At 41.0% G+C, this 27,974-nt stretch overlaps 2 protein-coding genes across 4 annotated transcripts; one reads left to right on the forward strand and one right to left on the reverse strand.

Moving 5' to 3' along the window:
• Nucleotides 1–2,693: 2,693 nt before the first annotated feature.
• Nucleotides 2,694–4,460, reverse strand: Znf830 (zinc finger protein 830). Its single transcript, XM_070027218.1, has one exon. The coding sequence runs from the start codon at nucleotides 4,420–4,422 to the stop codon at nucleotides 3,319–3,321; it is 1,104 nt and encodes a 367-aa protein (XP_069883319.1). The 5' UTR covers nucleotides 4,423–4,460; the 3' UTR covers nucleotides 2,694–3,318.
• A 120-nt stretch (nucleotides 4,461–4,580) lies between these two features.
• Cct6b (chaperonin containing TCP1 subunit 6B) lies at nucleotides 4,581–27,953 on the forward strand. Of its 3 annotated transcripts, none has more exons than XM_070027215.1 (14): nucleotides 4,581–4,759; nucleotides 6,259–6,322; nucleotides 8,327–8,461; nucleotides 12,814–12,987; nucleotides 14,436–14,539; nucleotides 15,483–15,593; nucleotides 15,857–16,016; nucleotides 20,000–20,082; nucleotides 22,128–22,224; nucleotides 22,940–23,087; nucleotides 24,381–24,514; nucleotides 25,819–25,921; nucleotides 26,932–27,004; nucleotides 27,755–27,953. In XM_070027215.1, exons 1-14 carry the CDS (start codon nucleotides 4,623–4,625, stop codon nucleotides 27,825–27,827), a joined length of 1,596 nt encoding a protein of 531 aa, XP_069883316.1. In that variant the 5' UTR covers nucleotides 4,581–4,622; the 3' UTR covers nucleotides 27,828–27,953. The 3 variants fall into 3 exon arrangements, with proteins under 3 accessions (XP_069883316.1, XP_069883317.1, XP_069883318.1); XM_070027216.1 differs by having other exon boundaries at nucleotides 27,760–27,953; XM_070027217.1 differs by lacking the exon at nucleotides 12,814–12,987.
• Nucleotides 27,954–27,974: the final 21 nt, after the last annotated feature.

A 27,974-nucleotide genomic window follows, 5' to 3' on the forward strand; every position in this document is an offset into this window, starting at 1 on the left:
TGACATGAGATACATGAACATTCAAAAATACAGCACACAAATATTTCATTAATAACCTTTTGATATTGATGACCTGATGGAATGTTTTTTGGCTACATTAAATAGGTACTATTAGCTAGTTTCAGTTTCTTCTTCTTCTTCTTTTTTTTTTTGGTGGGTCATGGGGCCTGAACTCTGGGCTTGGGAGCTGTCCCTCAGCTCTTAAGCTCAAGTCTAGCACTCTACCACTTGAGCCACAGTGCCACTTGTGGTTTTTTGGTGGTTTATTGGAGATAAGTCTCATGGACTTTCCTACCTGGGCTGGCTTTAAACCCCGATCCTCAGATCTTAGCCTCCTGAGTAGCTAGGATTATAAGCATGAGCCAACAATGCCTGGCCATTTTTTTTTTGGGGGGGGGGTCCAGTCATGGGGCCTGAACTCTGGGCCTGGGTGCTGTTCCTCAGCTCTTCAGCTCAAGGCTAGCGCTCTACCACTTGAGCCACAGCGCCACTTCCGGCTTTTTTCTTTTTGCTTATGTGGTGCTGAGGAATCGAACCCAGGGCCTCAGGCATGCAAGGCAAGCGCTCTACCACTGAGCCAACTTCCCAGCTCCCCCCCCCCTTTTTTTAAACAGTTATCCTAGATCATTAACCAGGGTACAGCTGAGATCACCATTCAATGTATCTTTGACTTTCTTGCATGGTAAAGTAATAAAGTGATGAGAGAACATTTTCAGTTTGGTCAGGCACCAGTGGTTCGAGTTTAATAATCCAAGATACTTGAGAAGCTGAAATCAAGAGGGTCATGGTTTGAGGCCAGCCTGGGTATACACATAAGTACCCTTCTTAGGTTGGCACTAGTGACTCATACCCACAATCCTAGCTATTTAGGAGGCTGAGATCTGGAGGACTGAAGTTCAAAGCCAGTAAAGGCAGAAAAATTTGGGAGTCTTTCATCTCCCAATAGTGAAAAGCTGGGCTGGAGGCATGATTCAAGAGGTAGAATGCCAGCCAGATAACCTTAGGCCCTGAGTTCAAACCCCAGTACTGATAAAAATAAAACCAGTAAAAAAAAAAAAAAAAAAAAAAAAAAAAAAAAAAAAAAAGAGCTGGAGGTATGGCTCAGAAGTAGTCTAGCACTAGTATAGGGAAGAAAAAAAAAATCACACTGTAGGTACATACATGAGGCAGGAGTGCCCTATGTGACACCAAACTGCAATTATTTCTAATCAGCTTTTAGCTCAAAAAGCATACGTTTTACCAAAGGCAGAAGGATGATTAGTAATTTGTAGCACACTGCTCAGTGTTAATGTCTTCTCGGAAACCACCAAAAATAAAATTTCTTGAATCCCACCCCTACTTTCCCTATACTTCTATTTCTAATCAAGGTTAGTGCTTTCTGTGAAAATCCTTCCTCCCTCCTCCCCCAGTCCATATCTAATTATTAGTTAGCTCACTTTATTTTTCTTGTGTGTGTTGTGTGTGAATTGGTAGTGAGGCTTGAACTTAAAGCCTGGGCACCATCCCTTAGCTTTTTTTGCTCAAGGCTGGGACTCCACTGCTTGAGCCACCCCTCCACTATTTATCTTAGTTTTGAAGATTTAGTTTCAAATAACTGCCTATTTCCTTCTCTCCTATGTTCATCCTATTCTATATGCTGACCTAATATTTATTTTTGTGCCGGCCTTGGGGCTTAAACTCAGGGCTTGGGCCTCTGTCCATTAGATTTTTTGCTTAGGGTTTAGTGCTTTACTACAGCTACTTTTCCAGCTGTTTTTTTGGTTGGGTAAATGACAAAAGTGTCTCAAGGACTTTCCTGCCTGTGCTGGCTTTGAATCTGTTATCCTCAGATCTTAGCCTCCTCAGTAGCTAAGATTATAGGCATGAGCCACCACTGCCTGGCAACACCACATATTTTTTTGCACATGCAATTATTTTCTTTAAAACAACCCTTCCTCTGATCCCTCCAACAACAACAACAAAATCTCACTTGTTTCGACACCGTCTACAGAAAAAATTCTTTGGAAGTCAGGCTTTTCAAACCTTGTTTCTTGGCATTCTTCTCTGTAAAACCTGAACTTTAGTAAAATTGGACTTGAGTTAATAGATGCAAAGTACCTAGAATCCTGCTTGGCCCATAGGAAGAAAGCTGCAAGCATGTATCTAAAATACTGCTAATTCTCTTGTTCAGTTTGAATAGTTCAACCTCCCAAGGGAGATTGATTTAAACTATTAATGATCAACACAAAGCTATGTTTCTGCTAGAAAAACTAATAGCTTCTCAGTAATTGACAAACCTGTAAACATGAACCCTAATTTACCTCAAAACCAAATTTCACACTGGGTTAGGTAAAAATAAAAGGAAATATTTTCATTCAGCAAACAACATAGTTGGCACCAATTGGTCATGCCTGTAATCCTACTTACTCAGGTAGCTACCAGCCTGGGCAGGAAAGTCCATGAAACACTTATCTCCAAAACCACCAAAAAGCTGCAAGTAGAGCTATGGCTCAAGTGGTACACTGTGCCTAGCCCTGAGTGGAAAAAGTAAGGGACAATGCTCAGATTCTGAGTTGAATCTCCAGTACTAGTGCGTGCACATGCAAGCACAAGGACGGAGGGACGGGCGCGCGCACGCACACACACACACACACACACACACACACACACACACACACACACACACACACACACACATTCTCTCTCTCTTTCTCTCTCTTTCTCTATCTCTCTCTATAGCATATAGAGAGGCCCTGGGTTCAATTTCTAGTAAGGGAGTGAGTAGGGAAGCATTTCAGGTTTCAGAGATTGGACTTCTTTGGCATCTTATTTTCTCAAGGGTCTTCTAAAGCATGTTTTTGAAAATAGAATACTCAACTAAGAAATGATAAACAGAATGACTTGTGTTTATAAGCAGTATCCTTAAAAAAAAAAAGCAGCAAACAAAAAAGCCATCTATTTGATGTAGGCATCAGAAAATACATCCCAAACAGCAGTGTTCATACAAATACTTGTCTGTCAGTTACTTGTATTAAATCTCAGAAGTTACTTAAGTAAATATATATTTAACTATGTACAGTTTTTACAATTTACAGATTTTACAGCTGAAAACCAGTTGACTGTGAATATGTGAAAAAGCTGGCATTGTTATGTAACACTTCAAAAAATGTAAGAACAGTTTTTACCTCAAATATTTTTCACCAAATAGCACCCCAAAATGCGAATGCTCACTTTCTCATTTTCTCTCAACAACAAACGTACCAAAATCGCTAGAAATGAGGTAGAGACAGTTGTTTATAAAACAGTGGAGGCAGGTAGAAAGCCTGAATCTTTAAAACCTTACAGCAAAGCCCCTTTTACCCTCCAATCCTGGGACAGTAGGTCCTGCAGTTCTCCCTCATCATCGCTGTCTGTATTCTCCTCTTCCTTTTTCTGCAGTTCTTTTATGGTCAGAACCTCTTTAAGTTTGTTCTTTATCTCATCCTGGCGATTCCGCAGATTCTCCACCCGACGGTAACATTCAATCTGTTCGTCAATCTCCCCAATCTGCCGATCCAGCCGTCCCTCCTCATCCTCTTCGGCAACGATCGCTTCGGAAATGGTGTTGACCTGTCTCATGGCTTTTTGAAATTCGTCCCACTCTTTGTCCATCTGATCTTTTGGAGCATCAACCTTTCGTACTTTGGCATCTACCTCAGGGTCATCAAAAAACCCTTCGGGTAACGCTTCTGCGGTGTTCTCTCTCCTTTCCACCACTTTCTCGTGGATTTCTGCTTTCTCAATTGACCCCGAATGAGGAATCAGGGGGGCCGTGGGAAGATTTGTATTAAAAGAACCGGATGGCAGCACACTTGACGCCTCCCGCGACGAGGAAAGTGAGGGTTCTTTGCCCTGTGTGTCGGAGGCCTGTTTGCTGCCGTCCTCCTCTCTCCCTTCTCCTTCACACTCCTCGTCATCGTCGTCCTCCTCATCTTCATAAGCGGGGAGTAAGCCGAGTCCCGAAGGTTTAGAGGAGGTGGCGGCTCTGGGGGACTCCTTTCCCGGGGGCAGAGCGGACGCAGAGGGCAGTACCTGGGTCGCCGGGGCCGCGGCCTTCACCCTCTTGGCTTGACTCTCAGCTTCGGGCGCCTTCCTCTTAGAGACGCACGGAGGCGCTGTGCTTTCGGACGGCGCCTGGACGGCCCCCTTGGCGCCTTTCAGCTCGGCTACTCTCTCCCGGTGCTGCTTTCCCAGGACGTGGGTCTGCCACAGCAGCTCGCTCTTGACCGGAGTGTTACAAAGGGCACAACTCAGCTGCCCCAAACGGTTGTACTTGGCGAAGGGAGAGTCTATCTTCTTCCGGTTGGTGCTCTGACGCTGCTTCTCTTTCATCAACCGCCTCAATTCTTCCTGATTCACCACCCGCTTCCCGGCCGGAGCCCGGGAGGAGGCGGAGGACGCCATCTTCGCGACCAAGACCCCTAGACGTCTCTGGCTTCCGTTCCGGCGAGGTTCGATGGCGTCACTTCCGGCAGGACGCCGATTGGAGGAAGCCGAGAAGAGCGGGGCGGGGCGGGGCGACAAGGTTTCTCCTTCCCCCTTCCCCCCCCCCCCCCCCCCACCGCTCGGATGCCGGCAGTTTCGGGATCCGACGGTTGAGCGCCATGGCAGCGATTAAAGCCGCCAACTCCAATGCTGAGGTGGCGCGGGCCCAGGCGGCCTTGGCGGTCAACATCTGCGCCGCCCGGGGGCTGCAGGATGTGCTGCGTACCAACTTGGGTCCGAAGGGCACCATGAAAATGTGAGGCGGCGGTTAGGGGGCCGCGCCATTGGGGGGCGCCCCCAAAGACTCAGGGACGGTGCGGGTGCCCGACCTCTCCCGGGAGCGGTGACCCGGGCACTGTCTTTTTAGACCGGCGCTCTATCACTTGAGCCACAGCTCCACTTCTCGCTCTTTGGGGGTTAACGGGAGAGAAGTGGTTCACGGACTTAACTGCACCCTCAGATCTCAGCCTCCAGAGTGGCTAGGATTACGTCCTGCTTTCCAGGCCCTCCCCTACCACACCCCCCAAGGCTCGAACTCAGCGTGGTGCACCCCAGGCCACACGCGCAGGCATTGCCTAGCACCCACAGCCCTAAGACATCTTGTCTTTGCTCGGCAGTGAGTTGTCATGGAAAGGGTTCCTTCAGGCTTAGGAATCAGACGGACAGGGGTTCAGATCCGTATTCCGTAGTCTTCCTGCTGTGAGTACTTAGGTTAGGCTTGTTACTTGAACGATCTATGCCCATGGTTCTCCATATCTCACAACATATACTTACTTAGCATCATTGCTTTCTCTACACAAGAGGAAAAGACACTTGCTTACAAAAGGCAACATCCTGACAGGAATGGGCAAGCTAATATCATTGGCAAAAGAAAGCCCTTGGTTACTGCATCGTGGGGAACAGGTGAGATGAGATCTGGTAGAACAAGTGAGCCAGTTATGTATAGATGCTGACCGTTATACTGAGGAGTAACTGATGGCAGATGGAAAAACTTCTCAAATAACACATGTTTGATCAGAGCCCTGAAAGAAGAATGAGTTCACCTTTTTGGAGAAGAGAGGGCATGCCTACTAAATAGATCCGTTTCCGGAGTGAGAAAGCTGAATGATATAAACCCAACAGAAAAGCATGATGCATTAGGGGAGCCAAAAGACTTGCTTGAGAGGTGATGGATGGAGCAGGAAAGATTGGGAAAGGTCAAGAATGTCATTGGCAAATTACTTTGGATTTTACCTTAAAGGTGATGGAAAACATCAAAATCATTAAGGATTTTTTTGGTCAGGGAATTAACTTAGTTTAGGCTGCCTTTCAGGAAAATAGGATGCAGAGATTCCAAGTTTAGAGAGAATCAGTAGTTGATCTCAGTAATCCAGGGTAGAGGTAGTGACTGAGGTTAGGATTTCAGACATATATAAGTTGTGAACTTGACAGAGATTGGTGATTAAAGAGAAGAATGAGGGAAACCAAATTGAATGATTGAATATTTCCCCCAAATAAACCTGCAGGAAATGTCCACATTTATGCCATATGTAATAGTTACATTCTCTGGTCCATCTTCATAACCACTCTTTGAACCCCTTTGGAATGATAACAGCTAAGTCCATCTGGGGAGAAGTGATTCTGTGAGCTTCAAATGGTGCTGATTACCATGGGACAAGGGAAGCTTTCCAAACCACTTCTTTATATTAAAGTAGATGGCAAATATCAGGACTGTCTTGCCTTGTGAAGTTAATGTCATCATTGTTCTTGGAACAGGCTTGTTTCTGGTGCAGGTGACATCAAACTCACCAAAGATGGCAATGTGCTCCTTCATGAAATGGTGAGCTGATACTGCCCTCCCTGCCATGCCCCATCTCTCCTTCCCTCCCCCATACTAGCTTTTGAACTCAGGACCCTATGCTTGATAGGTGGCATCAGCTACTCAGAGCCACACACCTCCAGTTCCTTTTGCTTTGTTTTTCAAATAGGTCTTGCATTTTTCCCTGCCTGGCTTTGGGTCAGAATCCTGGTACCTATTCCTCTCATGTAGCTAGGATTACAGATGTGACCACTGAAAGGATCCGTCACATCCATCCCAGGGGACCATGCAGAGGCAGACAGGCACAGGAGAAAGATTATTACCAGGTTTATTAGAGGAGCCATATTTCCCCCAGAGAGGGAGCACATGGCACCCTCCACTAACTAGGTAGCAGCAGGGTCTAGGGGTAGGAAGTGAGGTAGGTGGGAGCTCAGCTCGGAGAGAAGGAGTGGCTAGCTGTATGGTGGGAACTCCAGGGCTGGGGGGAGCTCAGGTCTTGGTGGAACTGAGGACCAAAGGTGGGGATAAGGCTAACACCCACCACACCTAGTTTATTTTTTCATATGGGGTCTTAGTGACTTGCTTTGTTTGATTTGGTTGGCTTTGATTCTGCATATCTTTGACTCCTGGGTAGCTAGTATTATAAGTGAGAACCTCTGTGTCTAGCCTTTCCACCTTCCCTTTTTTTTGGTGGGAGGATGACAAGGTCTTGTTGTTTAGACAAGGCTGGCCTCAAATGTGCAACTCTTAAGTGTTGGGATTACACCACCATGCCTGGCTACTGCTGATTTTAATAACCTTAATATGTTCTTTCAAATTTTATTAGTATGAGTTAATTGTACAAAAGGGATTCATTGTGCTATTTACACTCATCCATATAATGTGCTTTAATCAAATTCACCCTGTCTGTATTACGTTCTTAAACTCCTTCCTTCCCTTGAACCTTGATAAATCTTAACTAAGGACAGGATACAATTTAAATATATGTCCTGTGCGAATTTATTTTACTTATTTGTGTGTATGTGTATGTGTATGTATATATATGGAATTAGGGATTGAAATCGAGGCCTTACATACAGGCCTTACATACTTTACCATTGAACTTCATCCCCAGACTTTAACAATTTATGTTTTTAAGCCAAGATGGCTGAATGCTGTAATCTTTAGATATGCTTGTTAAACTTCAATAATTTTTTTTGGCTATTTGCAAATGCTTATATAGTACAAGTGCAATACTTTTTTTTTTTTTTTGTGCCAGTCCAGGGCTTGAATTTAGGGCCTGAGCACTGTTCCTGAGCCTCTCCGTGCTCAAGGCTAGCACACTTGAGCCACAGCACCACTTCTGGTGTTTTCTGCGTATGTGGTACTGAAGATTTGAACCCAGGGCTCCATGCATGCTAGGCAAGCACTCTACCACTAAGCCACATTCCTAGCCTGCATTACACTTTTTGGGAAAAAATCCTTTGCATATTTTCATGAATGAAGCCATCTTTGGGATGGAAGAACTTAATCTAATGGAAATGTCATTGCGTTGTGAAGCAAAGACATTTATAAAAAGTTCAGACTCCATTAGTTGTCAATATATATATATATATATATATATATATATATATATATATATATATTTTTTTTTTTTTTGTCAGTCACAGGGCTTGAACTCTGGGTGCTGTCCCTGCACTCTTCAGCTCAAGGCGAGCACTCTACCACTTGAGCCACAGTGCCATTTCTGATTTTCTGGTGGTTTATTGGAGATAAGAGTCTCAACAACTTTCCTGCCCGGCTGGCTTTGAACTGCGATTCTCAGAGCTCAGCCTCCTGAGTAGCTTAGATTACAGGTGTGAGCCACCAGCACCCAGCTCAATTATTAAATTTTGGACTTGACATTTATTATTGGCAATATCAAACTTGAAAACTTGTAGAATGAAGCTTTTCCATTGTTTAATTGCCCCCTAGGTTATCTGGGTTTTTGGTGACCTTTCTTTCTTTCTTTCATTCTCTTTAAAATACTTTGCCTACTTTTTGCAGCAAATTCAGCACCCGACAGCTTCCTTGATTGCAAAAGTAGCAACAGCCCAGGATGACATCACAGGAGATGGTACCACTTCAAACGTTTTAATTATTGGAGAGTTACTAAAGCAAGCTGACCTTTACATTTCTGAGGTATTAACATTTCATACTTTATCTTGAGCAGTTTTTAAAAGAGGTTTCATTTTAGAGAGTACAAGTTAATTTTAATCAAGATATTCTGGTCAATTATAAGTAGAAGTAATAATGAACAAGTTTCTTGGCCAAAGCAATGGTCTTTATTATAAATATATACATTTTGTTAAAAAATAAAATGTATAATGTATGTATAAGAACGGTAAAGAATCATCCTTATACATGTATGTGAGTAATGGCCTAAGAAAGAAAGTTCTAGAGATAAAAGTTGAAACCAAATTGTTCAGCTTTGAACAAATAACTAAAAGAAAATGATTGAAGGTTTTCCACTTTGTGAGTTTACTTTTAGAAATGATCTATTCTAGCCAGATCCCTCCATCCAATGAGATTATCATGCACCACCTCGGTTCAGTATGTGTTCTTTCCTTGACATTACCTATTTGAATCTGTCCTTTATTCATAGACTATTTCAGCAAAACACACCTGGTCAGAGTGCTAAAATTATTGCTCCTTTGTGCTTCATTTAGTGTTGTGGATTGTCTAAATTCAGTACCAGCAACTTATCTCAGAATGCTTTTGGCTGTAAGTAGTCAGATACTTGAGTAAAACTTAAACAATAGGGAAACTATTACCTCCTGTAGTAGAACATTGAGAGATAAGGCAGAGTCTAGGATTGCTTGATTTGCAAGTCTTTTTGTCTCTTTGCTCTTTTGCCCATAGTATACTTCCAACCTAACACTAGTTTCCATCTATATATGTGACTATAAGAGGAAATCAGTGCTACTTGCTTGAGCAGGAGAGTGGAATGTAAACCCTTCCTAAGGAGGGACTGAGTGTGGTCAGACCAACTTTACTCTCATAGCAACCTATCATAATAATTACTTGCAGGGGAATGGAGACTAACTAGGACTCACCATTTAAGCTAAGGATAGGACTGGTTTTCCTTGGATCACAGATGTAAAGAGGGTCACCCAAACAAAATCAGTGTTGGATTAGGAAGAAAGGAGATTGAGTGGTGAGATGCTGACAGGCACATAAGGGCAATGTATGTCTGGGCAGTGAAAGAATTAGGCACAGGATGTCACACAGCCAGTGAAGGACAGATACTCTGAACTATCCTGTGGTATTCAGAAAGTGATCAGTGAAGGAAGCAGGCCTGGGCAAATCTTCAGACTGGAGTGAGCCACATGAAAGAGGGAGAGGTGAGAATGGTATTTTAGGCAGGAACAACATGGCACTGCAGTTAGCTACAACAGTCTGATGTTACTGGAGTTTTAAGTGATGTGCCCAGTAATGTGCCCAGTAAAGAGGCTGGGAAATGAGATAGGAGCCAGGTCATAAAGTATAAGGAGTATGGTATTGAAGAATCTCACCCTTTGCTGTGTGGTGAATAAATTAAACATAACAACCTCTGAATGACTGATGTGGGTAGGGTGGCCTTTTAAATATTTGATGGCTTTTTTTTTTTTTGAGTCAGTCATGGGGCTTGAACTCTGGGCCTGGAAGATGTGCTTGAGCTCTTCAGCTCAAGGCTAGCACTCTACCACTTGAGCCACAGCACCACTTCTGGTTTTCTGGTGGTTAATAGAGATCAGAGACTTTCCTGCTGGGGCTGGCTTTGAAATGTGATCCTCAGATCTCAGCCTCCTGAATAGCTAGGATTAGAGGTGTGAGCCACCAGCGCCTGGCTTGATGACAATTTTAAGGATGCCAAGACCCAAAGTTCTAGTAGTCAAGATCTATGTGAGCTCTGGACAGAAAAAAAAATTGAAAATGCGATTAGCCCAGGATTTAGAGGCAGATCTTGCGAGTTTAAATTCTGCCCCCACTTCTATACTAGCTTGTTGATCTAAGGCAAGTTACATATTTCTCCAAATTCCTTTTTTCATCATCTGGGAAGTAGAAATAGTGATAGTACCACTTCATAGTGTTGTTTAGAGAGTTAAATTAAGATCATGTTCGTTAGCCCAGTGCCCAGCACAAATGCTCAATTAATTTCAACTTTGAAATGCCATTACAAGAGTGGCAGAGAAAGGGATGGAATGAAGTAGATTTTCTACCAGCTTTCACAAACTTTGCATATTATTTTGTAGAACGAACATTAGGCAGCCTCCCAATCCTTGGGAGGCTGAGGCAGGAGGATTGTGGTTATCTAACTAACCTGGGCTACCTAGGAAGAACCTGTGTCAAAAAAAGTTATTAGAGCCAGGTGCTGGTGCTCACGCCTGTAATCCTAGCAACTCAGGAGTCTGAGATCTGAGGATTGTGGTTCAAAGCCAGCCTGGGCAGAAAAGTCCATTAGACTCATATTCAATTAACTACCAGAAAACTGGAAGTGGCACTGTGGCTCAAGTGGTAGAGCAGTTGCCTTGAGCTGAAGAGCTCAGGGACAGTGCCCAGGCCCAGAGTTCAAGCCCCATGACTGACAAAAAAAAATATTACTAGATCAAAACTTTAAGCCTTCAGAAAAATTTCAAGAATATTGCAAAGTATTACTGTATACCTTACTCAAATTCTCCAGGTATTTTTCCAGGCCCTGTCCTGTCTTTATAAGATATATGTTATAGGGGCTGGGAAGGTGGCTCAGTGATAGAGTGCTTGACTTGCATGCATGAGGCCCTGGGTTCAATTCTCAACATCACATAAGCAGAAAAAGCTGGAAGTGGTGCTATGACTCAAGTGGTAGAGCACTTGCTTTGAGCTGAAGAGCTGAGGGACAGTGCCCAGGCCTAGAGTTCAGGCCCCACAACTGAAAAAAAAAATATATGTTATACATACAATATATATAACTTTTTCCAAGTGGTATGAGAGTAAACTATAGGTATGAGTTACATGTTACAGTATGCGCTTTTTTTTGTGCCTGCCTTGGGGCTCAAACTCAGGGCTTGGGTACTGTCCCTGAGCTTTTTTGCTCAAGGCTAGTGTTCTTTATCATTTGGGCCACTTCTGGCCTTTTGGAAGTTCACTGGAGATAAAAGTCTTACAGACTTTCCTGCCTTGGCTGGCTTTAAGCTTCGATTACAGGCATGCACCACTAGCACCCAGTTTCAGTAGACTTTTTTTTAAGAACTGAGGTAATTCTCTTATATGACTATTGTACATGTAGATGAAACAGGAAATTAACATTAACGTGACCCATTCATACAGTGCTAGTATCTAACCTGCAGGTGTTTTCCCCCAAGTTTCATTCTTCTAATAGTGTCCTTCACAGAAGACAATGTAGGATAATGCATCGCATTAGGTGTCATGTCCCTTTACTCTCCTTTAAGCTGAAACAGTTCCTGAGTCCCTTTTATGCTTCATGACATAGCTACTCTTTTTTTTTTTTTTTGTCGGTTGTGGGCCTGAACTCTGGGCCTGGGCACTGTCCCTCAGCTCTTCAGCTCAAGGTTAGCCCTCTACCACTTGAGCCACAGCACCACTTCTGGCTTTTTCTGCTTATGTGGTGCTGAAGAATCGAACCCAGCGCCTCAGGCATGCAAGGTAAACACACTACCACTGAGCCACCTTCCTAGCCCTCTTTTTTTTTTTTAATTAGTCCTGTGGCTTGAACTCAGGGCCTGGGTGCTGTCCCTGAGCCTCTTTGCACTCAAGGCTAGTGCTCTAGCACTTGAACCACAGCACCACTTCTGGTTTTTTTGAGTAGTTTATTGGAGATAAGAGTCTCATGGAAACTTTTCTGCTCGGTCTGGCTTTGAACCCTGATCCTCAGATCTCAGCCTTCTGAGTAGCTAGAATTGTAGGCATGAGCCACCAGTGCCAGGCTGACATCGCTGCTCTTAATAAGAAATGTATACTAGTTATTTTGTAGGAAGGCCCTACTTGTCTGTTTCTTTACTGTTAGACTCAGGCTATTAATTTTTGGCAGTAATAGCATGGAAGTGCTCTTATGTTCTTATAAATGCATCATACCAGGAGATATAGGCTAGACTTTGTTTTATTACTGTGAACTTAACTTTGATCACTGGGTAAAGGTGATGACTATCACTTTTCTTTAAAACATTGCTGGTTTGTTTCCTTTTCATTGAAAGGAGTTTTTTCTTTTAAACTCATTCAAAAGGGCAATGCACGATCATTTTAGGGGGAAAAGAGTTTAATACTAGGCATTATGGGGCATGCCTGTAAACACAGCTGAAGAAAAAAAAGTGACTTCTATGTTTTTTTAATTTGTACCTTTTCTGTAAGTTTGAGATCGTTTCAAATACAAAGCACTGAAAAATGTACATACAAATTAATATAATGTCATGAATGCAGATAACACTTATTTTGAGGGGATATAACCTATTAATAGGAGAGGGTACATTTACTTTGAATGAATTACTGTAATCTTTAATTTTACATTGCTACAACAGGGACTGCATCCTAGAATAATCTCTGAAGGATTTGAAGCTGCAAAGGTAAAGGCACTTGAGGTTTTAGATGAAGTTAAAGTGAAAAAGGAGATGAAAAGAGATACACTGTTAGATGTGGCTCGAACATCTCTACGAACCAAAGTTCATGCTGAACTGGCTGACGTGCTGACAGAGGTACATGACTAAAGTTTGGTATTCACAATTAGTCTGATCAGTCCTGTGGTGATATTTTTTTTCCTATGAGACAGAAAATATTGCATGTGATTTTTAAATGTAGCAACAGGAAGGCAAATAATTATAATTGTTTTATGTATAGACAAGATTGGTCAGAAAAGTATTTGTAATTTTTTAACGTGTCATAATACTTAACACTTAAGTGACTTGAAAGTTAGAGAGTCTTGGGTGCCTGTGGGTTATCTGCTGTGGTGTCCTAGTGTGGTAGAGAGGTCTCAGCTTAGCTGTTACATGAGGACACACAGAGGGCTACTGCTTTAATGAAGCATGATTGATCTGATATGTAACACATTTAAGAAATAAACACTTGGGGCTGGGAAAGTGGCTCAGTGGTAGAGTGCTTGCCTTGCATGCCTGAGGCCTTGGGTTCGATTCCTCAGCACCACATAAGCAAAAAGAAAAAAGCTGGAAGTGGTGTTGTGGCTCAAGTGGTAGAGGGCTAGCCTTGAGCTGAAGAGCTGAGGGACAGCGCCCAGGCCCAGAGTTCAGGCCCCACGACCGGACCCCCCCCCCCCAAAAAAGAAATAAACACTTGTTTACCTTCAAAAAGAATATCTGAGTCTGTTGTCAGGGGCTCACATCTGTAATCCTAGCTACTCAGGAGGCTGAGATCTTATGATCACAGTTAGAAGCCAGTCTGCACAGCAAAGTCCTTGAGATTCTTATCTCCAGTAAACAACTCAAAAAAGCCAGAAATAGCACTGTAGCTCTATGGTAGAGTGCTAGCCTTGAGCACAAAGAGGCTTAGAGATGGTACCCAGGTCCCGAGTTGAAGCTACCAGCTTGATAAATATTTTTTAAAATTTAAAAATATTATATGTTATGATGACCAGCAAACCTGAGCTCTTTTGTTTACCTATGCTCTTTCCTTTTCCTTTAATGTGTGTTTTGGTAGGAAAGTTTGAATAGTGTTGGAGGTGGAGACAGAAGTAGTGACTTGGTACTGAGTTCTGGAGACTGGAGTTCTTGTCTAGGCTCAGCCACTGTGAGATCTTATCTGTAAAATAGATGTTTGTACCACGTGATCTCTGAAGTTCTCTTAGTTCTCTAAAGTATCCATGTGTGTATTTATTGTTGCTTTCTTTTCCTTTTTTTCCAGGCAAGGTTTCCCTATAGAGGCCAGGCTGACCTTGAATTTATAATCCTCCTACCTTAGCTTAGTAGTTAGTATTATACACATGCCATACCAAGTCCAGAGCTCCACTGGTATTGCTTTTCCTTAGTGTTCATAACAAAGAGGCACTTGTTGGCTTTGCCTTATTTTTTAAAGCTGAGGCCCTTTAACTTGTTTAGTGTAGTTCCTGCCTAGCTGGATTACTTGGGCCTATAGTAGTTTTTGTTTTTAATAAATCCAAATAATTTATTATTCTTATTAATTTCTCTTTCAGGCTGTGGTGGACTCTGTTTTGGCTGTTAGAAGACCGGGTTATCCTATTGATCTTTTCATGGTGGAAATCATGGAGATGAAGCATAAATCAGAAACAGATACACAGTAAATGGCATAACATTAGATCATATGTGCAAATATTCTATGTTCTAGAATATTCTTTTTCCCCCTGATACTGGAGTTTTATTTCAGGTCCTTGTGCTTGGTAGGCAAGCACTACACCAACCTCTAACACTTGAGCCATACATGTAGCCCTGCTTTTTAAAATTTATTGTCCCAGACCAGCCTTGGGACTGTTATCCTCCTATCCATGCCTGCATAGTAGCTAGCATTGTAGGGACAAGCCACTGTTACTAGCTCTTCTCAGATATATAACTAATTTTGTTAGTTGCTTTTATTGAACATCAGAGTATTGACTCAACATATATTAACTGAGTCAGACACTTCCTAGGTGCTGGAATGAAGAGTAAACCACAGAATTTCCTTAAGTTTACCTTTCTAACTTAACTAAAAAACAAAACTCATCTATCTTGTTGCATGCATTAGATTGTTATTTTTTATCGATGTTTAATATTTTCTTGTGTTATTATTGTATAGTTTATTAATTCTACTATTAATAAGCACTTAAATAGTTTTAAATAAGTTTATGAATAGTGCTTCTATAAACATTGTAACATACTTTTGTTAGATATGTATTTGTTCCCTTGGCTTTTTAATAGTGTTGTGTGTGTGTTTGTTAATAATTTTAGTTGTATACAATGATTCTGAGCAAGTGTCCCTAAGAAATTTATTGTGTGCTTGTTACCATTTGATCCACTATTTCATATTTTTGAGCCATGGAACTTGGAGAATAATTTTGGTTTGACTTTTTGCTGTGACTTTGTAGTCACACTGTATTAAAGCAGATTTTCTTTCCTAATTCTATTAGTTACATGCAAGAGTTACATGCAAGAGTTGAAGTACCCTGACTGTTGTGCTAAAACCTTGAGAATGATTCTAACTTAAAATGTCTATTCAAAGTAAAAAACCATTGTGTATATTTTAATAGGCTGATCAAAGGATTAGTTTTGGATCATGGTGCCCGTCATCCACATATGAAGAAGCAAGTGGAAGATGCATTTATCCTGACTTGCAATGTATCACTAGAATATGAAAAAACGTATGTCTTAGTTTTTTTTTTTTAATAACTTTTGAAACTCTTTTTTTGGAAAGTGCTTTTTAATCTCTTAATTTTCTTTTTCCCTTGCCTTTCCCCCATGCTTTACTAGCTTGTTTGTTTGTTTGTTTGAGGTGGGGGTCTTGCTATATAGTCCAGGATGGCCTTGAATTTGTAGCCTTTTTGCCTCAGCCCCCAGAGTTCTGGAATTATAGGCACATGCTACCATATCTGGCTTACTAGTTTGTTCTTATGAATCTTTTTAGAGAGGTGAACTCTGGTTTCTTTTATAAGACTGCAGAAGAGAAAGAGCGATTTGTAAAAGCTGAACGAAAATTCATTGAAGATCGAGTACAGAAAATAATAGACCTGAAAGAAAAAGTCTGTGCTAATTCCAACAAAGGATTTGTTGTTATTAATCAAAAGGTGAGAAGGAAAGTTTAGATTTTCATTTGTGAGTGTTTTCAGCACTTCTCAAATGTGGTCTATGGACCCCTGGTGGGGTTGGCTATCAGGGAGTCTGAGGTAAAAACTATTTTCCTGTTTCCCATTACTAACAGTGCCTTGGCACTGGGCAGATATGTAGTGATGGTGGAAGGCAGTGTCCATGAACCGTCTGGCATCTTGCTGCACCCAGGCAGTAGCACTGGACTATGGACCAGGTCACTCATCATCTTCATTGCTACACCCCTCACACCTGCAGAAAACTGGTAGTTTTTTAAAAAGGGCTTGATAAAGTGATTACATTTGTGATAAAGTCTGAAGTACACACAAGCACTTCTGCTATGTATCGAAACATGGTGGTTGTCTTGAAGGAAAACCCTGGTGTAATTGAGCTGTGAGAATACTATCCAGTTTTGTCATGGAAAGCCATTTTTATTTTGAAGAATGACTAACAAATTGTGGTTATTTAGATTTGAGTATTTGGTAGATTTCATTCTGAAAAATGAATGAAGCAATTCTATCACTTCAAGGAAGACACCTGTCAGTATTTATTGCCAATGGCAATTTGAACTTAATTCAGTGAACTAATATTTTGTAAATGACTGAAAAAAAGCTTGATTTTAAATAAGTCATTTAAAGTGCAAGACTAATGGATTTTAATGCAAGAGAGTCTGAAAAGTTCATTATATAGCTCCATCTTTACATTGAAACCAACCTTTGAGAAACTTGTGTATACGTGTCAGTTATCAGTACCTTGAGTTTGGAGCCTTAGACTTCTCTACCATCCTGACACCTGAATGTGCCAGTACTTAGGACTTGAACTCATGGCCTTGTGCTCTCGATTAGCTTTTTCTCTCACAACGAATGCTCTACAATTTGCCTTATACCTCCAGTCTGGCAAAAAAAAAACAGTGGTGTTTTGAGTTTTGTTTTACCTGTAGTATCAGAGAAAAATATTCGTATTTATCTCAAAAGCATACTAAAGTATTTGCCCCTTTCCAATATTAATGTGGGACCAGATTTCTGCATATACTTGAACCAAAACAATATGGGAGAATCATTGTCTTCTATTTAGACAGACCTTTAAAAAATGTGAATCACTTCCAGAAACCTTTGTTTTGGAAAGTATAATAAATATTTTATTTCAAAATATTGTTATATTTATTGCCCAATGTACATTTCTTTTTGAACAATGTTAACTCTTCCTTCCTTTTCTCTTGCTTTCCTTCCCCTACTCCCATCCCCCCCAAGTTGCAAAGTTCTTTTTTAAAAAATATAACTTAGGGCTGGGAAGTTGGCTCAGTGGTAGAGCGCTTGCCTTGCATGCCTGAGGCCCTGAGTTCGATTCCTCAGCACCACATAAGCAAAAAGAAAAAAACTGGAAGTGGCACTGTGGCTCAAGTGGTAGAGCGCTAGCCTTGAGCTGAAGAGCTGAGGAACAGCGCTCAGGCCCAGAGTTCAGGCCCCACGACCAGACCCAAAAATAAAAATAAAAAATGTAACTTTATTGTTATTATTAAGGTGATATACACAGGGATTACTGTTTCATAAGTTAGGTCATGGGTACATCTCTTTTGGACAGCATCACCACTCTGTTTTACCCCAGTTTCCCCCTCCCTTCCCTGCCCACATGTTGCATAATTCATTTTCCATGACATATCTACTGAGTACCATGACTGTATTTGTTCACCTTCCTCCCCTTGCCTTGCCTCAAAAGACAAAAAACAACAGCAATAACAAAAAAAAATCCCAAAGCAAAAACAAATGATACTTCAGACACCTCAGGGCCTGGGCACTGTCTCTGAACCTCTTTGTGCTCAAGGCTAGTGCTGTACCACTCGAATCACAGAGTCACTTCTGTTTGTTTGTTTGTTTGTTTGTTTGAGTGGTTAATTGCAGATAAGAGTCTCAGGGGGACTTTTCTGCCCTGGCTGGCTTTGAACCACGATCCTCAGATCTCAGCCTCCCTAGTAGCTAGGATTATAGATATGAGCCACCAGTGCCTAGCTTTCTCTCTTTATTTATTTATTTTTTGTACATTGTGGCTTGAACTATGAGCTTTGGTGCTGTCTCTGAGCTCTTCAGCTCTACCACTTGAGCCACAGCGCCACTTCTGGTTTTCTGGTGGTTAGTTGGAGATAAGAGTTTAATGGATCTTCTTGCCTGGGCTGGCTTTGAACCTCATCCTCAGATCTCAGCCTCCTGAGTAGCTAGGATTTCATGTGTGAGCCTTTGGCGCCCAGCTCTTCCTCATAATTTTTTTTTTTGGGGTCTGGTTGTGGGGCCTGAACTCTGGGCCTGGGTGCTGTCCCTCAGCTCTTCAGCTCAAGGCTAGTGCCCTACCACTTGAGCCACAGCTCCACTTTCGGCTTTTTTTTTTCTGCTTATGTGGTGCTGAGGAATCGAACCCAGGGCCTCAGGCATGCAAGGCAAGCGCTCTACCACTGAGCCACCTTCCCAGCCCCCTCATAATTTTTAACAGTATAAAGTGACAGGCTGTGCACTGTAGGCTCTGCCTGCAATCCTAGCTACTCAGGAGGCTGAGATCTGAGGATCAAGGTTCTAAAGACAGCTTGGGCAAAAAAACCCCAAAATACCCAAGTGGTGCCATGGTTCAAGTGGTAGAGTGCTAGCCTTGGGCACAAAAGCTGAGGGAAAGTACCCTGAGTTCAAGTCCCAGGACTGGCATGGGCAGACACACACACACACACGCACCTGCGCGCACACACACGCACACACACACACCCCCCACAGACACGTAAACACACAAGTGTACAGTGATGTTGAGACTAAACAGTTTGAAAAATCCTGGTTTAAAATCCATTTATGAGAGGCTGGGTACCAGTGGCTCATGCCTGTAATCCTACTACTCAGGAGGACATGGTTCAAAGCCAGCCTGGGCAGGGAAGTCCATGACACTCTTGTCTCCAATACCACTCAGAAAACTGGAAGTGGAGCTGTGGCTCAAGTGGTAGAGCGCTTGCCTTGAGCTGAAGAGCTGAGGGACAGCGCCCAGACCCAGAGTTCAAGCCCCATGGCTGACAAAAAAAAAAGTTTATGAGATAAACATATGTAAACACACATAGGATCATAAACCTGGATATGTATTTACAATTGTGGGATCACCTGAGAGAACTGAGGAGCAGGAAACAGAACAACATGGAATCCATTGTATCTGTGAGTGAAGGATCACTGAAAGCTGCACAATAGTGGGCAGTTGGGATGGGGCAAATGAAAGCCAATTTAAAGTATATGCATGTGTATATGCATATGTGAAATACTATGATGAGATCTGAAGAAATAGCATATGCTAAATAAAATGAATGGCTGAAATGTAGAACAGGTCCTATCCAGGGTATGGGTGCTAGTGAGTAAAGGGGGAGAGAATGAAGGAGGGTGAATGTAGCCAAAATGCTTTATTTAGCACAGGTGAGAATGCAGAACATTGAAGCTTGTTGAGATTAGTTTTTTGTGGGGAGGGTGAAGAAGAGTTATGGAAGGGCTAAATCTGATCAAAGTGCATTGTATGCATGTAATTATGTGTATATATGTGTGTGTATATATATATATATATATATATATATATACATATATACATGTCAAAATGAAACCACCTTGTCCAATTAATTGATGCTAATTGATGACCAGGGATATAGTCAATGTAGCATTTGCTTAGCATCGATTTGACCCACAGCATAGCTAAAACAAAAACAATTTAAAAAATTGTAACTTTTTTTTTGTCAGTTGTGGGGTCTGAACTCTGGGCCTGGGCGCTGTCCCTCAGCTCTTCAGCTCAAGGCTAGTACCCTACCACTTGAGCCACAGCACCACTTCCGGCTTTTTTCTGCTTATGTGGTGCTGAGGAATTGAACCCAGGGCCTCATGCATGCGAGGCAAACACACTACCACTGAGCCACATTTTCAGTCCCCCCAAATTTGTAACTTTTGTGTTAATTTGATTATAGGGAATTGATCCATTTTCCTTAGACACTTTTGCAAAGCATGGAATAGTAGCTCTTCGAAGAGCAAAAAGAAGAAATATGGAAAGGTAAGCTTATAAATTATGTATTCTAAATTATTTTATATGGCTATTGAGGCTTGAATGTAGGGCCTCATACTCTTACTGGGCCTTTTCTCTGTTCAGACCGGTGCTCTACCACTTGGGCCACATCTCCTACACACTTTGTATGTGTGTGTGTGTGTGTGTGTGTGTGTGTGTGTATGTGTATGTGTCTATGTGTGTGTGTGTGAGTACTGGGGTGAACTCAGAGCCTGGGTGCTGTCCCTTACCTTTTTTCACGCAAGACTGGTATTCTACCACTTGAGCCACAGCATCATTTCTGTTTTTTCGTTTTTGGTGATTAATTGGAGGTAAGAGTCTCAGGAACTTTTCTTCCTGGATTGGCTTCAAACTGCAATCCTCAGATTTTAGCCTTCTGTGTATGTAGAATCATCCTAGGTATCTCATGTGAATTGCTCCCGCCCTCTTCCTTTTTTCTGTTGGTTGTGGAGCTTAACTCAGAGCCTGGTTGCTGTCCTTGAGCTCTTTTGCGCAAAGCTAGCACTCTACCACTTTGTGTCACAGCACCACTTCTGGTTTTCTAGTGGTTGGAGATAAGTCTCACAGACACTTCTGCTCAGGCTGGTTTTGAACTGCCACTCTTAAGATCTCAGCCTTGAGTAGCTAGGATTACAAGTGTGAGCCACCAACACCCAGCCTCTTTCTTTGTTTTTGAGAGAGTTTCACTATTACAAGCAAGCCTGGAACTCACTATTCAGACGGGCCTCAAACTGTCTGCCTTAGCTTCTTGAGTGCTGTGTTACAGGCATGAACCATCACACCTGGCATCCATGAATATTTCTTTTGGTTTTATAAACAAATACTTTTGGGGAAATAGTAGTATACAAATTGCAAATTTTGTTCTTTTTACTTTTTACAAAGACAAAAATATCTTTAATATGATAATCAATAATATCTACAATAGAATAAAGTTACAATAAACATCAAATGTCAGATATGTTGTTCATAAGTACATAGTATAAATAATTAAATTATCAAAAACCAAGTATTTAACTTCATAATTTTGTTGAACTGCCAGGAAAGTTTTCAATCTTTAAAAATAGATTTAAGAATAATATACTTCATAATCTCTCTTATATGTGATTAAAATCTGTTGAACTCAGGGAAATAGGAAAATTATAGTTACTCAAAGTTGGGGAAGTGGGGGTTTGGCAGATAGATGATGGTCAAAGGATATAAAATTTGTTAGATAGGAAGGACCTCTTCAAGGATCTATTGTACAACATGGTCAGGTAAGGATATAGTGTATTGTTGATAAGTGCTGAGAGTAGATTTCAAGTGTTCTCACTACAAAAATGTTAACTATGAGAGCTAATGATTTAGTCATCTGCAGTATAAATATTGGCCATACTGGAGGCTGAATTTAGGGCTTGTACTCTGCAACTTGAGCCATGTCCCAGGATTTTTTGGCTTTTATTTGATTATGATTACTATTTTCAAGGGGGGCAACTAAGGCTTGAACTCAGAGCCTGGGTGCGATTCCTGGGCTTTAGTGCTCAAGGCTAGTGCTCTGCAACTTTGAGCCACAGCTGTACTTCTGGGTTTTGGTAGTTAATTGGAGATAAGAGTCTCATGGCCTTTCCTGCCCCAGGCTGGCTTCAAACTACAATCCTCAGATCTCAGCCTCCTGCATAGCTAGGATTACAAGAATGAGTCACCAGTGGCTGGCTTGCTTTAGTTATTTTTTAGATATAGTCTCACATTTTTTGCCAAGGATCAGTCTCAGACTGTGATCCTCTCAATCTCTCTTGAGTAGATGGAATTACAAGTGTATACCACCATGCCTAGCATTGTGTGTGTATGTTGGGGGGGGGGAGGGTATATGTGTGTATTAACATGTTATACTTGATAAATATGTATAATTTGTAAACTTAAAAAAACCACCCAAACAGTATAATACATTATACGTCGCCTTCCATGTGACGTATCTGCTAGATACCTATTCGTCTTAAAAAAATTAGCACTTACATTTTTCATAACCAGAGCTATGGTAACATAGTGTGTGCTTTCAGACTTTGTCTTGCTTGTGGTGGAGTGGCTATGAACTCGCTTGAGGACCTCACTATAGATTGCTTGGGACATGCTGGTCTTGTGTTTGAGTATACTTTAGTGAGTATTTCTGTGAATAGTGGTTATAAAGTGAACCAAGCCTATTTTTTAAATACTAACCTTTAAATTCATATTTTGAACTGACTAACCTGTAGAATAGATTTTCAATTACTTGAATATTTGTTTAGAGTTCAAATATAATTTATTTACATTTTATTTTTTTATTTTTTGAGACAGGGTCTCGCTATGTAGCTATGGCTGGGCTCCAACTCCCTGTCCTTCTGCCTTCGCTTCCTGAGTGCTGAGACAACTATTTTAAGACATTTCTTTAGTTAAGAATGATAAAAAGAAGTGGCGCTGTGGCTCAAGTGGTAGAGTACTTGCCTTGAGCTGAAGAGCTGAGGGACAGCACCCAGGCCCAGAGTTCAGGCCCTGTGACTGGAAAAAAAAAAAAAAAAAAAGATAGATTTTAAAAAAGTCACATGAAGAGTGAAGTTCTGATAAAAACTAGGTCTTGATTTTATAATGTCACTGAATAGTGAAAGTTTTACTAATTTTTATTTAACAGTACTGGGGCTCCAGGTTCTCATGCATGCTAGGCAAATGTTCAGAAATGGAGCTGTGATAGTTCTCTTTAGGGCCCCTCTATTCAGAGAATCTCCTTATTTTCTTGTGACTTTCATTTTACTTCTAAAGAAAATTTCTCTGTTTGCATTAAAAAAGAGAGGAGCTTCATCTTCAGCCTTAAAGTTATGTCTTTGTGTGTCACCTTTAGGGTGAAGAAAAGTTTACATTTATTGAGGACTGTGTTAACCCTCGCTCTGTCACCTTATTGATCAAAGGACCAAATAAGCATACTCTCACACAAATCAAGGATGCCATAAGAGATGGACTTCGTGCCATCAAGAATGCCATTGAAGACGGTAAGCTCTTTCTGGTAATGGACACATTAGCCTTGCATTTATAAGCATTGACGAATCCATCATGGGATATAAGCTATTTTCAAAGACAGGAATGATTATTGTTTTCTCATCTCACTTTGGACAATTTGTGTTTTGGATTATAAAGATTTTTCCTTTGGAATATTCTTTTTAAAAAATTTACAGTTGTATCATATTGGAATGTTCTTCATGGTATGCTACTCCCTTAATTAACTCCTGTTTATGAAAGGAAAATTACTTAATTCAAATGTTATCATATCATTCTTTACTTTTAAGATGTTTTTCCATTACTGGAGATTGAATCCAGGGACTCATACTTGTTAGGCAAGTGCTCTACCACTTCACCCATGACTCCAGCCCTTTTCTTGGTGCTTGGTTTTTGAGATAGACTCTTACAAAATTTGACCTGGCTGTCCTCAAATCTAGGATTTTCTTGCCTTCTCTTTTCAGTAGCAGAACAGGTAAGCACCTACACGGAGCTTAAAAAATACCTTGGAAATGATTTCATAGTTCTACAAAGGAACAAGTATATATATGTGTACATATGTATATATATGCATTATATATAAAATGCATATTATATATATATATATATATATATATATATTTCCCCCCTCATACTCTCCCTTAATCTTTCCTGTTCAAGGCTGGCATTCTACCACTTGAGTCACAGTTCTACTTCTAACTTTTTGGAGGTTAACTGGAGATAAGACTCTACTGGACTTTTCTTGCCTGGCTGGCTTTCAACTAGGATCCAGATCCCAGCCTCCTGAGTAGCTATATACATCCAGCGCTCTTGTCTTAGAAAAGTAAAACCAGACGTCTAAGTTTTTTTCACAGGCAGCAGTTTGAGTTCTACTCCAATTTAGAAAACAAGTACTTGATTGAGTCCCAAGAATTCCATATCAAAAACTCTGGTCAAATTACCTAAACAATTTCACACGATGTATTGCAATCACTTGTAAAAAATACCTTTTCTTGTAGTCATAGAAAAAGATGAAAGTGGAAGAAATGTCTATTCATATTTGCCAGAGAATAAACAATGAGATAAGTTGTTGTAGTAGTCATTAATCTGTGCCATGCTTAATTATTTAACTTCAGAATGCTTTCTAGGACAACTGGGCTATGCAGTTTATTTGATTTCTGTATGTATTTAAATACATTTTAGGGGTGGGTAAGATAATAGCACACACTTGCAAAGTTTGCTTTTTTAATCTTTCTTTTTCTGGTGTGGCATATGTTGCCATCAAATTTTTTTTTTTCTCCTCCAAATAGATTGTGTGGTTCCAGGTGCTGGAGCAGTTGAAGTGGCCATAGCAGATGCTCTTGTTCAGTACAAGTACAGTATCCAAGGAAGAGCTCGCCTTGGAGTCCAAGCTTTTGCAGATGCCTTACTCATAATTCCCAAGGTACAACCATCCTACTGGCCAGATTACAGCTGCTCAGACCTAAAGGTGTTTGATTACTAATGGCTCATATTATCTAACAGCAGTTTAGACAAACATTTGTTTTCATCACCTCCTGAAGTTTTTTCTTAGGTGTTTTACAACTCAATAGAGAACTTTTTGGGATAATAGCTTAAAATAAGGAGTTCAGTGAAAAGTCAAATTATTCCCTTGCAACCTACTTTGAACTTTAAAAGTTAAAGTAGCGACAAAAGGTTTTTGCAGAAATGGTTCATAATTAATCAATCATAATTTAAAGTTTAGAGTTTTAAAATTTAATTAGATTTTAGGGTAGATCTTTATTTTGTTAGTGGTATCCAAAATGTTATCACTGTAATTGTGGAAAACATGAACTTCAGGCTGTTTTAGTATTCCCAAATACTACTAGCTTGCATTTGTTACTTCTGTCCTTCCTAGACAAAGAGAGAAACTAGTATATATACATGATTAATGTGACAGAAGGTCAAGTCCTTAATTTGGTTAGAAATATAGAAAAATGAATTCAATATGTTATTACCATGAATTAAAACATCATTAACAATACTAACAAAGTCTTTTAAGTAATTTCTATTACAGTTATATAATTGTGGGCTCTTAGTGAATCCTCATTTTCCTTTCCCCAAAGCAACACAGTCATTAAGGAATGAAGGGTGCCTAGTTGGAGGTTTAGGTAATCTCCACCACTGCATCCACAGGTCCACGGTTCTTCTGAAGGTGCTGCAAATAATGCTGGCATTTTTTAGAAAGCGCTTGAGAACTGGAGCACTACCTCCTTCCACATTTAAAATCTTTCACATGGAAAAAAGTCACTGTAGAGTCCTCAGAACTTAAAGTAATGTGCATAGGGAGAATGTTTAAGTAAATATAACTACCAAGCACATAAAATAATATTTTGATACAGATTAGAAATGGAATTCCTCAGAGGTGGTGACGGTAGTATGGATATGTTTTTGTAAGACTAAAGAGTAGTGGTTATTTTATTTTTTGGGGGGGTCCAGTAGTGAGCCTGAACTCTGGGTCTGGGCGCTGTCCCTCAGCTCTTCAGCTCAAGGATAGTGCTCTACCACTTGAGCCACAGGGCCACTTCCGGCTTTTTTCTTTTTGGTTATGTGGTGCTGAAGAATCGAACCCAGGGCCTCATGCATGCAAGGCAAGTGCTCTACCACTGAGCCACCTTCCCAGCCCCTAGTGGTTATTTTTATATTTAATTTTCAAGTATATATATGAAAGCATGCCATACATAATTATTACTATTTTTATTCTTGAAGGTTCTTGCTCAGAATTCTGGTTATGACCTGCAGGACACACTAGTGAAAGTTCAGGCTGAGCACTCAGAATCGAAACAACTTGTTGGTATAGACTTGAATACAGGTAAGACACTGAAGAAAACATAGCTCGTTGATAGAGGGACTATTCTTCAATGATCCAGGTCTTACTGTAAAAGGGTGTGGGTTTGGGTGATTTTATTATTTACATTTTGAGTGCCTCTAGTTTACTTTTTAGTGTTGTTCACTCATTTAAGAACATAACTAAAACCGTGTTGCTGGTGGCTCACACCTGTGATCCCAACTACTCAGGAGGGTGCAATCTGAGGATGGTGGTGGTTCTATTTGAAGCCAGCCAGGGCAGGAAAGTCTGTGAGACTCTTATCTCCAATAAACTACTCAGAAAAAGCCAGAAGTAGAGCGGTGGCTCAAGTGGTCGAGCAGCTAGCTTTGAGGAAAAGAAGTCTAGGGACGGTGACCAGGCCCTCAGGTTAAGCTCCAGTACTGGCTCACATGTACATGCATGCACACAGACACAGACACAGACACAGACAGACACAGACACACATACACACATACACACATACACACAGACACACAGACACACACACACACACACACACACACACACACACACACACACACACGCACACACACACACACACAGGAATGTAATTGAGAATCGGGCTCTGATGGTTTACTCCTGTAATCTTACCTATTCAGGAGACTGAGATCTGGAGGCTAGCAGTTCCAAGCCAGCCAAAGCAGAAAAATCTGTGATACTTTTACCTTTAATTAACCAGCAAAAAGCTGGCTGGATGTATGGCTCAAGTGGTAGAGTACCAGCCCAGTGGGCAAGAAAGCAAGAAAGGAATGGAGGGAGGGAGAGCATGGAGTGTGATGTCCTGGAAGTCACAGGAAACAATAGTGAGAATAGTCAACTTATGCTGCTGGTGGATGGTGCTTATAGTCCACCACTTAACAACACAGAAGCTGTGAATGACTTGGACAAAAATAGTTTTGGTACCTTTTAGATATTGCTAAGAATATATCAATCAAAATTGACAGACTATATCAATATTGTGGTATTAAGATGATTTCCTTTTACTTTGTTAGGGGAGCCAATGGTAGCAGCCGATGCAGGAGTTTGGGATAATTATTGTGTAAAAAAACAACTTCTTCACTCTTGGTAAGTTGACAATAACAAGCAGAGAGATATTAGGAGTGTTATTGATAACATCAGAGTCTATTTTTGTCACCCTACAGTAGAAAAATTATTAAGTATGTGGTATTGTGTGGTATCTAGTTAAGATTAACTTCTGTCATTTTACAACCATTTTCATATTTTATTATTTGTAGCAACATAAGTAACAGGAAAAGTTAGACTTACTGTTTATTTGGGGTGAAAGAGAAAGAGGAAATTACTGAACTAATATTACCTGTATACTCTGGAAAATCAAATGATGTGCTTAGAAATAAGTTCAGTTGCTGGGCACCGGTGGCTCATGCCTATAATCCTAGCTACTCAGGAGGCTGAGATCTGAGGGTCGTGGTTCAAAGCCAGCCTGGGTAGGAAAGTCCATGAGACTCTGATCTCCAATAAACCACCAGAAGACTAGAAGTAGTGCTGTGGCTCATGTGGTAGAGTGCTTGCTTGAGCTGAAGAGCTGAGAGACAGTGCCCAGGCCCAGAGTTCAAGCCCCACAATTGACAAGAAAAAAAGTTCAGTTTTGCTGGAATAGAAATCAGGCTTCCACCTTGTCAGCAAAGAGTTGGATTGTATTTGTGGTTATAATAGTTTTGTCTTATAAAATCTCATGCCAGAGTAACTGGAGAAAAAGGGCCTTCACAGTGAGGATTGCAGAGGATGGGGGCAGGGGATGAGGAAGTGGGGGGTAGGTGGTAAGCAGGCTTTGCTCATGTGCTTCTTTCCTCTCAGCACAGTAATTGCCACTAACATTCTCCTGGTTGATGAGATCATGCGAGCCGGGATGTCTTCTCTCAAAGGGTGATTCAATTCAAAACCAGCTCTTCTGCAAAACAAGATTTAGTAAACCTTTCATCCAATTGTTACTGTACAGCCTGAGCCAGTCTTAATTCTCACAAAATAAATGCAGTTTGTATCTTTTTGGTCTTAACAGTCTCAAAAATATTTCATG

Source organism: Dipodomys merriami, unplaced genomic scaffold (genome assembly GCF_024711535.1).
Source record: "Dipodomys merriami isolate MVZ:Mamm:240054 unplaced genomic scaffold, mDipMer1.0.p SCAF_19, whole genome shotgun sequence".
NCBI classification, from domain to species: Eukaryota; Metazoa; Chordata; class Mammalia; order Rodentia; family Heteromyidae; genus Dipodomys; species Dipodomys merriami.

What these genes read in the sequence shown, in the direction of transcription:
- Znf830 (XM_070027218.1), bottom strand. Translation starts at nt 4,422, where the DNA reads ATGGCGTCCTCCGCCTCCTCCCGGGCTCCGGCCGGGAAGCGGGTGGTG.
- Cct6b (XM_070027215.1), top strand. Translation starts at nt 4,623, where the DNA reads ATGGCAGCGATTAAAGCCGCCAACTCCAATGCTGAGGTGGCGCGGGCC. An exon ending in TTGTGTTTGAGTATACTTTA is followed by an intron (nt 22,225 to 22,939) that starts GTGAGTATTTCT and finishes TGTCACCTTTAG; the next exon opens with GGTGAAGAAAAGTTTACATT. An exon ending in CAAGAATGCCATTGAAGACG is followed by an intron (nt 23,088 to 24,380) that starts GTAAGCTCTTTC and finishes TCCTCCAAATAG; the next exon opens with ATTGTGTGGTTCCAGGTGCT.